The 12,742-nt window shown below is 38.2% G+C and overlaps 1 protein-coding gene across 3 annotated transcripts in view; it reads left to right on the plus strand.

Annotated features, from left to right (window-relative positions):
- The window catches only part of bcam (basal cell adhesion molecule (Lutheran blood group)), a 60,933-nt gene extending 58,999 nt beyond the window's left edge, over positions 1-1,934 (plus strand). For all 3 annotated transcript variants that reach the window (XM_037676157.1, XM_037676158.1, XM_037676159.1), the window contains one exon: positions 1,341-1,934. In XM_037676157.1, the coding sequence (XP_037532085.1) occupies positions 1,341-1,343 (3 nt within the window). In that variant the 3' untranslated portion in view covers positions 1,344-1,934. The remainder of the gene's footprint in view (positions 1-1,340) is intronic.
- Positions 1,935-12,742: the final 10,808 nt, after the last annotated feature.

Consider the following 12,742-nt stretch of genomic DNA (forward strand, 5'->3'; position numbering starts at 1 on the left):
AAACGAAGTCCAGATGACATGATTCAACCTTTTTTGTTGTTATATACTTGGATGACTGAGAAAACAAACTTTGTGTTTTTGAAACCATTAGTGAAAAGGCCAGACTTCAGGGGTATCTGAGGCAGGCTTGAAACACAAGAGTCAGGGTGGCTTCTGGGTAATACCAGATGGCTAGGCCTCAGACTGACGAAGCCTCTTGGATGAGGGGCGAAACGTTTCTTTTTAACAAAAAAAACGAAGTCCAGATGACATGATTCAACCTTTTTTGTTGTTATATACCTGGATGACTGAGAAAACAAACTTTGTATCCTTAGTGATGTTTCTTTTTGCAATTTATATTGTTGCTATTGTTGGATGTAACTGAGACCCCGTGTACACAATTTCGTCCCACCTCATGTACCACATGTGATGCGAATGACAATGAAACCTACTTGGACTTGAACATAGAGACAAACAACCGTTCACTCTCTCACTCTCACCTAGGGACAATTTAGAGTTACCAATCAGCCTAACATGCATGTTTTCGGTCTGTGGGAGGAAACCGGAGTACCCGGAGAAAACCCACGCATGCACGGAGAGAACATGCAAACTCCACCCAGAAAGGCCCCCGACTGGGATTTGATCCAGCGACCTTCTTGCTGGAAGGCAACAGCTCTACCAACTGCACCACCATGCCACGCATATTGACACATTAAATCAGTTGTGAAAGATGTTTTTGAAGGAGAGAATCAAGAAGATTCATACAAACTTAGCTTTTAAACCAAAATGTGTTACTATTTTAGTTTTTGTTCCGTTTTCTATGTTCTAGTTGACCAAATGTTAGCAAGAGACATATCTGGACTGCCTGTGGACCAGCACCTAAAGAACCACTCTGTAACATGCATGATTGTGTTTTGAGGTTTGATTACAATCCTTTTAAAATAAAAAGGCTTTTCATGTGAAAAAAAAAAACCTTTTCAAAATGTATTTACTTTCATAGAGTTTTTTTTTTCAGCAGAAAACCATAAATATTGATGTGTTGTTGCGTTGGCCTTTTACTATTAATTATTCATGAATTTGTGTGTCCAACATTTTCACATATTCCTGAAAAAGTCATCTCAAAAAGCAAATTAACGTGAAAACGTTGAATAAAATGTTATATAGAGGAAATCTGTTGATAAAATTAATCGAGAAGCAATTTGCTTTTCGCCTGTTGTGAACCATAATGTAAAAAAGTCATTTTTAAAGAGAAGTGTGAGAATTGATACAGGTATCTTGTTGGTTTATAGAATATTTGTATTCGTTGAAACAAACATTCGGTCTTGCTGTAATAACTTCTGCGTCCTTGTGTTTTTTCTCAGTGATGAAAACGGAAGATGGACATAAATCAGTGGGATGAAGGGAAGAGGATGACAGTTATGATAACAGCAACGATCTTTTTTTCTTCACGAGACTGACGGGGACGATGGAAGGTGGTGTTGGGCTTCTGGTGACCTTTGAGATTCACTTTGCTTCGTCGCATCTCTTTTGTAACCTGGATTAGACAAACTGGACGGACGTTCTTTCCTTTTTGTTTATGAATTCAGAACTCCATCCATTTTGCGCTAACGCAGGTTCAAAACGATGGATGCAAAATTAAAAATGCAGCATCACTGGACAAAACAATCTTTTTATTTTTATTTTTCACCAATCACATCTTCGGTGAACTCTACAGAATGCAGACTGAAAGGTGAATTAAAAAAAAAATTAAACACTGTCTGGATTTGTATGCATTCTACTTCAAATCATAACATTTTGTGTCTGATTTTAAGTATTACACCGAGGAGCATCTCTGTTTTAGAGTCTAGTCAAATTTTTCCGTCTGCTGGGGATGTTTTGGATAAAAAATACGACAGGTTGTTTTCATTTCACCTCATTTTGGCTCACTTAATGTAATCACTCAAGCACATTGTTCGGCTGTAAATTATTTGCTCAACCAGCTCTGTCTTTGCTTCGTTTGGGTGGTTTTTTTATAATGTTGTTTTAATATCCATGATTAGTTTGCAGCAGAATCAAATCAAATATTTCATATCAATCTGTTTTGTCTCTCAAATCACTCGCTTTATTTTAAAGTTCAGTTCAAAAGCAACCACATTAAGTTGTACAAATTTTCCGTTTCAGCTGCAAATGTTTAATGTAGTTTATGTTTTTGCTCCCCCGTTGCATCTGTAAATTTCAAAGAATGCTTTTGTTTTCTCTTGTCTGTGAACCTGGAGGAGCTCTGCGAGTGTCCGAGGCGACTGCGGCTACAAAGCGCTCTTACAGTTGCAGCTTTTTAGTTCTCCGCTGTGGGCTGAAACTTGACATGAAGCTGAGAAGTAATAAAAACAGGTCCAATAGCTCCAGTTTTTGCTCTAAAGTTGAAGATATTGGGAAAGAATTTGAAACTGTAGACCAGAGCTATTCAACTGGTGGCCCGAGGGCCTAATCAGGCCCACCGGTGTGCCCAGTTCGGTCCAACAATGATTTTGTTTTTAAATAAAACTAGATTTTAAACCATAAAACAAACTTACTTAACGACAATAACTGCTGGATGTCCGGCCCCTGAGCTTTTGGCTTTCAGTAACTGTGGCCCCCTGAGCAATTTAGTTGAATAGCCCTGCTGTGTTTTTTTAATTTTAAATGTGACTTTTCTTTGTGGTCACCTGTTAGAAGTAAACGCTGGCAGAGGTTCCCTCTAGTGTAAAACAGACAGGAAATGAAAGATGTGGGAGTTGTTGCTGGAGTGAGTACGGTACTAGATTTTGCCAGTCACGGCAGCATTTATTTCTGTTGTTAGGTCGATAATCCAGACATTTTTCTTACTTGCATTTTCTTTTGTGCACTGTCAGCAGGCCAAAAACAAGTTGGATAACAGGTTGGGGGTACTTTGTTGAACACTGGAACCAAGGACCTATTATTAAAAAGGTCACCTCAAACCATTTGCAGCTTCAAGACTTTTATTTTTGTAATAGTTGTCTGCTGATCTTGCTGTTAAACATTACTGACTTTGAACAGACGAGTGACAGCAGGTAAAGATAAATGATTATATGTTAACAACTGTTTTTTTGTTGTTTTTATTTGTTTTGACATAAACTTTTAAGAATGCTGTTGTATCAAAATTGTGTTTTTTTTGTTGTTTTTTTTTTTTTTTGTCAAAAAGGGGATTCTTAATCTTGGAACTACTGAGTTTTATTTTTCCATTGTTCCATGCTCTCTCCAGTCACTAAGAGAGGAGTTTTTTTTTTTAAATTACTTTAGATTTTTTACGAGATATTATTAGTGCTTTATTTCTCTCTTTTTTTTTTATTGTATTCTGTATATTTTGTACTACACTGTTTGTGATCTATGTGGTGTGTTGATGTATCTTTTTTGGTTTATCTTCTTCCAGCTGTGTAGAATTTATAATGAAAAAAACTCAAGAAAGCCAATTTTCACCCCATTCTGCTCTGTGTTTTTATTGGACCCCCCCATCAATGGTTGGGCATATTATGGGATAGTCTCTGTCCATCCAGCCCTAAATTTTCTCTTGTCTGACCCTTATATTCTGATCTACTCAAGATAATTTAAAGATAATGGCTTGTCTGGTATATTGCTGTATATCAGTTTGTCAACAGTCATGATATGCCATATGTGGTACTCTGGTTTCACTTTCAATTAGTCTGCTTTTAAATGCTCTTACTTCAGAATTGAATTGATTGGTTTCAATTGCTGTTTTATCAATTTAACAACTAGGACAAAAATTGTTAAAATTCACTAAATTTGAGTAGAAACCCACATCACTGATTGTCATCTTTAAAGTATCCTCTTGTGCCAAAAATCAAATTGAAGAATCTTCTTTCTTTCTTTTTTTTTTTTTTTACTTTCTAGAAATTATATCTGAATTGATTCCCATCATGCATCCAATTTTAATATCCTTGATTTAACAACACTATGCAAATTTTACCCACCTCGACTCATCTCATGATTTGTTCAGGCAGAGCAGATAAATGGAAAAGAAGCCCACATTTAGTGTCAAAGATGCATTTATGGATTTTCTCAATGCTGATTTCACCATGCGGGGTTCTGTCATCTTGCTGTTATTTTGGGAAATTAGTTCCATCAATCATCAGCAGATTGCTCCGTTGCTTTGTGCACAGATCAGTAAGAATTTGCAGGATGATTCTTGATGAGTATTTTCTGTCAGAACAAGAGGATAATTATCAGACAAGATGAACAAAATCCCCTTTTTTTTTTTTTTACTGGAGCATCATTCTCCTCTTCTAACATTACATAACAGCACACTTTAACCTTGGAACATAGCTGGGAAGGTTAAACCAACACCATATGTTGCCTTTTTGGTTACAGGCCACTCATCTACTTCACTGCTGGTTTCCATTAGCAAATGAAAAGTCTGCCCTTAACGTGACCCGGTCAAATCGATATGTGCTGCAAATGTAAAGCAGCCAAGATTGAAGTGAGGAGTGTCAAAGTGGGTGGATACAAGACGTACTGAGAAGTGACTGTGTCCTTTCCTGCTGATGTAATGTTGGACTTTTCATGGTGCATCTTTAGGGGCTTGTTGCTATAATATGGCCAAAGGACATATTTTTAAATCCCCTGAGACATTTGATTGTATGTGCATTTTTAATATCCTCTAGCTATTTGAATTTGAAGGACCTTTTAAAATGTAATAAAACATACACTCTTTATGTTTTTTTTTAAATTATAAATGCCAATAGAAACTAAATCAAATATTAAAAAATTAAAAGCGAGAGGCCTCATTAAGTGCAGCAGGTTTAAGCTGAACGAAACATGGCGAAGGAAAGCCGTTTTATGAGGACAACGCTGGTATCAGGGAGTTAGGGTCATACAGTAGATGAGAAAATAATAAAATAATTTATTAACAGTTCAGGTAATCAGTTTTACATATCTGTACATCACCATCAGCATCACCTTACATTGTGAATATGAGAGATACTGTATTATAAGATTAGTGCAGAAAGTGATTTAAACTCCATTTCACCAAACTGCTCTCATTCAAAGAGCTATCTATAACAGGTAAGATATTAATTGTTCATAACTTTTTTTTTTTCCTTTTACAAAACCACACTTTAAATGATCTAAACTATTATTTCCAAGGTTGGTAGTATCGCTGAATTAAAAAAAAAAATAGAAAAAAGTAACCATAAACCAGGCTTCAGACGTGTGATATGAATCCATCTTTGTGTTTGTATATCCCTAAGAAATCTCTACACTGTGTTTGCAAATAATGAGAGGATCAGTGCTGTTCTGTCTTACCAACAATGAAATGGATTACTGTCATTCCTCCTGAAAGTTCTTTACTCCTTCCCTCCTCCTTCTCTCCCCGCTCGGAGTCTTCCTGCTCCCTTCACTGGGTTTAGTTACAGTTGCTTTAAACTGATTTAGCCATTTTGTGTCAGTCGATTGAGGAACGACAGTGGCTGTTTGTCTCGTCTTCTTCAGCCTGCATGCGATGGTCACTCAGTGGCTCTTGGCTCGGCCTCCACTCAGTAGGCTATAAAAGGAGACAAACTACCACTTATGTGCAGCGTGGTGGAGCTGGGCCCAGGTTGAACAAGGTCCTGGTGAAAATATGTGCTCCATTATCCTGTATCATGAGCAGCACAGCCTAAAACATCAAAATGTTTGTAATAATAAGGAACTCGTTGCATCAGTGTAGGGATATTAGAGATGAACTGACTGTGAATGGCATCAATCTAAAAAGGGGGGGAGGAAAATGTAAGTGGAAGAGGAGTATCTGTCAGGATATGAAGAAATGAAAATAGTCTTTAATATTTGTTATTGTGTCAAAAATCTGCATTACATAAACAAAGGCTGTGGAGGAAAGAGAGAGGGAGGATAGGTAGGGAAAAGGGAGAGCAGAATGGAGATAACGAATGAATGAGCATATGATAAATGCTGCTTCACTCTTCAGGTTTAATATCCTGTGTGGTCTGAATGTGTTTGCTGTTCGAATGTGATTATGGGACTCGGAACAGAGCACGTCTTTGTATGTGTTTCAGATATCTGTCTCACTGGGAGAAAGATTTGTTAGATCGATTGTACTGGTGGGCTTGCAGCAGCTGATCTCCTGCAGCCTGAACCTGGATGAGTGTGCGTCACTCAGGAGTGCCAGGCCACCCGAGGGATGTTCCCGTATTACGGCACAGCTGGGTGGGCTTTAATTTTAATTGGCTATGCTAATTTGTGTCTGAAGGAATGAGACACAAACAGTGAGTTTTCACTTATAGGAAAAAAATACAAGAAAAACACATTTGAGAGAAAAAAAAATATATATATAAAAGGAAATTAGGATTTGCTCCCATGTGTGACGCTCCCTTTGGGTTCATCAAGTCACTGGAATGTTGTGGTTTGTGAATCCATTTGCAAGGAGTAAAGGTCACATCATTTATCCTGGCAGGCCGAGGCCAACATCAAGACTCCATTAGAGTATTAAAAACACAGTCACAGTTATATTTGGCTAAAAGTGTTTACATTTGTCAAAGCGCACAAACAGAAATCTTAAAAGCACCATTTATTACAATTTAGGAAATGTAGAGCAAGGAAAAACACAAATACTGTATTTTATGGTTTTCATGGGTTCTGGCAAGAGATGAATACAGCAACTATTCCAAAATATGCTTTTAGATAAATAAGGATTCATATTTAAGTACTGAACTTGTCTGACCAACCTGCAAATTTGTGCAATGGCATTAAACGTTTGGATACCCAATTTTTAACAGTTACTGGAAGTTGCTGAATTTTTCTTGCAATGTTGAAAGGTTTAAAATAGTTTACAATTTAAAAAAATGGTAGTTTTATTAAAGTTTCACGTTATTTTTATGACTATTATGTAACTTAATTTATTAAGATCTCAAATCTTAATGAACTTGTTATATAATGACTTCTTCACTTATTGTTGATATTGTTGCAGTTTCAAACCTTTGAAAGTTCCCCACTGTTTCTCATTACCTAGAATCAGCACTGTTTCCTAACCAGCATGAGTTTTAATAACAACTGCTTGCTGAAAAGGAGCAGGCTATGATGAGATTTTGAAGCATTTTAAGTTGCTTGAGGAATTGTTGCTGATTGGAACAGTGGAACGTTAGGTGAGCATAAGAACCAGAGGTGCTCAGTCCTAATTTGCAACAAATGTATAATACCTATAGAAGGAAACGGGTTCTTTTGTTTACCTAAACACGCAATAATGTCACAAAATGAACAAATAACATGCAAACAAGTACATTTATAATATGATGGTGCAGCAAGAAGGTTAACAAATCCAGCTGTGGAGTTTACTTGTTCTCTACGTGCACGCGTGAATTTTCTTTGAGTGCTCAGCTTTCCTCCTGCAGACCAAAAACAAGCGTATCTGACAACTCTAAATTGTCTCTAGGTGTGAATGGGAGAATTACCATATTTTCCGGCATATAAGTCGCTCCAGAGTGTTTTTCATTCATTCATTCAAACTTTATTTATACAGGTTAGTCTAGTTGAGCCTCGAAGACTCATTTACAAGAGAGACCTGTTTTAAACAAAGAATGATGGCAACAGTAGAAAAAAATTAAATAAAATAAATGGAAGAAAATGATATTCATTCTTTCAACCTTTATTGACACATGTTTAAAAGTTGCATTAGTCAAAAAAAGAATCATGAAGAGGAAAAAAAACAAACATATATAAGTCGCATTTATTATGCATCACCGCTGACCCGTCAGGTTTATTATGCATTTATTTACTGGACAAAACAGCTTCATTTCAACTGGGCAGCGCAGAGCAGTGCCATCCATCCATCCATCCATCCATCCATCCATCCATCCATCCATCCATCTATCCATCCATCCATCCATCCATCCATCCATCCATCCATCCATCCATCCAACCATCATGGTTGGAGCCACTAGCTCTCCAGCGTTCCTCCGCCTGCAGAGCTGAGTGAAGTGAGCGCACATGTGAAGACTCACTGTTGCAGTTCTTCGAAATTTAAAGCGTCAGTCAAAAATTGTGTTATGAGTACGGGACAAAAAAACATATATAAGTCACTTTGGCGTATAAGTTGCACGACTGACAAAGCTATGCAAAAAACTGTGATTTATATGCCGGAAAATACGGTAATTGTTGTCTGTATTGTTCATCTCAGTGTCCAAGTGATGGACAGGCGATCTATCCAGGGGGTACCCGCCTCTCACCCGATGTCTGCTGGGGGTAGGCACCAGTGACCCTGTAAAGTGTAGAAAATGGGTGGAATTATAATTTAATTCCTGAGGCAAAAATAACAGAATGGTTTAATGCAATGACAAAGACTTGACTGCTTCTACTTGTTTAAAACTTTTTTTGTTTGTTACTTTGTTTGTTTTTGGAGGGCTGGGAAACCTCTGGGTAATATATAGTGGCAAGGGGTGATTGTTAGGGTCACAGGTACTGGGGTTTCCTCCAGCAGGCAATGTATAAAAAGTTGACAGGTCAATGGTCCAGCACAGGCCCATCACAGAGACATGAGATGAACAACCATACACACACCCACATATTCCTAAGGGTAACTTATATTCTGCAATCAACCTAACGTGCATCTTTTATAGGAAACCAAAGAACCTGTAGAAAACCTTAATGACACACGGAGAATGTGCAAACTCGACACAGAAAGACTCCATCTGAGATTTAACCCCAGAACTTTCTTGCTGTGAGGCTTTGACAACACCTGTTCAGAGGTGTTTGGGGTTTCCTTCAGACATTAATGGGGTACACAGATCATTAGGTGAAGAGAAAGGAAGCGCAACAACACAGGAAGAAGATGGAAACTGAGAAAAAAAGAGCCACATGTCAAATCACATACCACTTACTGTCAAGTAACTGTGCTCCCACTGAAAACCAACCTTTATTCTGTTAAACGAAAATCCTAAAGCAAACATTGCCTTGAGTCTAAAAGAATGAACTAAAGATCAAAGGAGAATGGTGTCTCTTGTAGGTAAATAATTCTGAGCACGCCACAGTAGAGTACCTTTAAAAGGTGCAGGCTGAAGGTGTTTTCATGAAGCTTAAACATCCTTGACGTGATCATCACTGAGGATTTGTGGATCTAAAATGAATTATAGAGCATGCTGTAAAAAATAGGGGAAGAATCCACTACAACTACTAAGAGCTGTTACTGTAAACAGTGAACATTTGGGTAGATGGACTTTATTTCACTGGGAACAGTTTTCTGAGACAATAAAGAACGCTAATGATATTTTAATCTTAATTGGATTTGAAGTCATAGTTTTGTCTCTGAGCTACTCAGACTGGTGAAAGTTTTGACACAGTGCCATGTGTATCACAGCGTTCAAGCGGGAAAAAGTATTGGCCTGTCCCCTTGAACATTTTAGGGAATCAGCTGCTGTGAAATTCTGGTAATAAACTGGATTTGTTTGCCTCCATACTGATGCGGTAGAATATGCTAGAACTGCAGTCAGGTTGCTCATAGTCACATGCACACTATGTTGAATTTAAAGCACTGCCAAAAGCTAAAAAAGTTCCCCGGGGTCCAGTAGAGAGAAAGTGAGAGAAAGGATCAGAGAAGAAAGTTTCTGGTAAAAGATGGAATGAGGGGGATAAAACCCCCGGAGGACTGAGAAGCAGCTGTTGAGCGTAGCTCATCTGAGAACGTCTATACATCCTTCAGGCTCCTCCAACTGGCTGACATTATAGAGTAGTGGCTGTCTGAAAAAAAACACTTCCTCAGTTGTGTCTTTGTTGATTATCTACACTTAGAACACTTTATCCACAAATGGAAGCTAAAGTACGGGCATTGCTCTTGTCTCGAGTGTGTATGTACTTGTGTGTAATAAATCAAGATAAGTGAAATGGTGAACATACCTGGAAGCATGAGTGCTGAAACATAATGAGGGGGTATCACACATTCTTTGCACTTGACCTTGTTGGCCAACTCTTGTCAGAAAATGCATTTTAAAATAAAAAACCTCTGCCTGAAGCCAGACACACACACATACACACACACACAGGTGCCAGAAGAAACAAATTTACATCCTTCAGTAAAGCCTGTTCAAACTCCTACGTTTTTTTTTCTTCATGTCTTTTTTTCACCATGTTCCCTTGTGTGTTGTAGCTGGAATAGCAGTGTCTGTTGAACCAACTTAAGACATCCCAGGAGGAGTCTGATAATTACTATCTTATGCTACGCTGATTTACTAATGAAGCTCTGCCTTTTTGTCCAAGCGTGTCCTGTTTTTCTCAGGTATTCACTCTCATCTCTCCTTGCAGACTAAATATCATTTCCAGTGTTTTACTTGTTTTGTTAACGAGAAAGTTCAAACCCTTTGAAGTGTGGTTCTGTGGAAAAGTTATGAATAATTGATGTTTTACCTGCTGTAGATAGCTCATCGACTGACTTCAGTTTGGAGAAATTGAATTTTTTCCAACCTGATTGATGAACTTATTGCTAACCTTTGCGTGGCCCAAGACTAAAATTACTTTAGAATTCATACTCTTTAAGGATATTCTTGACATAAGTTCCTCAGGGTGCACTGGAAGTGCTACAGGTAGCTGTTGTCACCATTTGTACGTGCAGATTCTATGTAAATGACCATGTAATGTGACATTATTGGCAATATAATGGTTTATAATTTAGTGTATGTTACATCAGGTAAATAAAAGTACATTTTAGTAAAGTTCTAAAGTACATATCAAAAATTCTGAACTATCACTTTAGTCAAGGTTGAACATATGTGATACACACTGGGAAGCTCAGTCCTCACCTCCTTCTACAGGTGTGCACTCGAGAGCATCCTGTGCTTCAGCATCAACGTGGAGGCTGCACAGAAGACTGTCGGAGTCAGTCTCTCCACCATCACAGACATCTACACCTCCAGATGCAGGAAGAGGGCCACCTGCATCATGAAGGACCCCACTCACCCAGCACACACACTTTTTGCTCCACTCCTCTCAGCCAGGAGGTTGCGGAGATTAAGTGCAGAACGAATGAGGAACAGCTTCTACCCTGAAGCTGTTAAACTCATGAATCCCTAATCAGGATTATCATTGTGAAAAAAAGAAAAAAAATCACTATAATGCCACTTGCTTGTTAATATGTGCTGCTGATCTCATGCTGCTGATTTATTTCATGCTGCTGTATTCACTCATACTCATCTACCCACATAGACTCATGTTCGTGCTGCTGTTCTCGTCGTATTACTGTTGTTGCACTGTTAAGGGCTTAGTGTTTTCTTAGTTCAGCATATTTCTTAGTTCATATCTTAGATCTTATTACTGTTTTTCTTTTACAATTTATACTTTTATTGGATGTAACTGGGACCCTGTGTACACAATTTCATTGCACCTCATGTACCACATGTGATGCAAATGACAATAAAGACCCTTGACCATATGTGGAGAAACACTTTTCCTCTCATTGTGACTATTTTTCTTTTTTTAATTTCTATTTTTTTGCTTATCTTCATTTGTCTGCTTTAGTGACACTTATTTTACCTACTCACACACAAAAAAAGCCTCCAAGTGATAATTATTTCAAGGCCACGGGGCGTTCATGCCGTGCTGTAATACGTCTTCGGTCCCTAACTACTTCAGTGGCAGTTGTGTAACTTGTAACCTTTTCCTCCATCGGCTGTTTTCTTGTAAGTAAAGAGCTCTGGTATTTCTCTCATCTGGATCCTTATCAGCTTATCAGGCCTGTTCACTTTATTTGATGCTGGATCAGAGAACACAGCTCAGATTTTCTCTCTCTCTTGCCTCACCCACCCCCCCCACCCCCCACATACACACTAAACATGAGATTAAAAAAAAGTATTTCAGTGTGTGTATTTTATGCATTGTAACTGCTTGAACAAACACACTTTCGGCAACATTTTTACAGCAAGTATCATTTGTAAACCACATGCTGGGTGGAGTTACAGTCAGGGGGAAACATTCCTGACTAATTGTTTGCGTCCTACATCCTGCTCTATTCACTGTGTGTGCGGTGGTGGTGGTGGTGGGGGTATGGGGGGTATGTGTCCATGTGTGTGTTAGTGTATACATACGTCAGAGTGTTGAATAGTTTGAATAACTGCCACCAAAATGTGTATGTTAATGTGACCTTTGCCTTACAGGGTCAGAGCTGGGTTCATGGATTGTGTGACAATGTTTAACAAAAAACCAGTACGCTACATCTATACTGCATTTTGTTCCTATTGGCAAATATGTGTAGCTATGATTTAATCTATACTAACATGATGAGAGATTTCACATGTTCATATTTTAGCCTGCAGGAAGGCCCATCCTTCAGAGCAGAAAGCTCTTGAACAGGAAATGATTCATCCTGCTCCTGTAGCACCAGCAGTGCATCTAAACACAACAATGAGTTATCTGCAACACCAACCATATGTCATATAAAGCCCCATCCAGTGTGCAAAAGTTTAGTGATTATGTTTTTATTCATGTTGCTGTGTTATGTTTTTCATTAACCTGCGCAAAATTCCATTCTATGCTATGAACATTATTGGCTGTGAACAACACGTGTATGTACTGTGTGTATACACACCAATAAATAAATATATATATATATATGTGTGTGTGTGTGTGTGTGTGTGTGTGTGGGTTAAACATGAATGTAGTACTCCTCACCCCCTTTGCATGTGCATATTGATTTTTTCCAAATCAGTGTATTCTGCTTCTTTTTTATTATTTCATGCGTTACCGGATGCCTTGAATTTCCATCCATCCATCCATCCATCCATCCATCCATCCATCC

This window comes from Nematolebias whitei, chromosome 5 (genome assembly GCF_014905685.2).
Source record: "Nematolebias whitei isolate Nwh7 chromosome 5, NemWhi1, whole genome shotgun sequence".
Classification (NCBI taxonomy): Eukaryota; Metazoa; Chordata; class Actinopteri; order Cyprinodontiformes; family Rivulidae; genus Nematolebias; species Nematolebias whitei.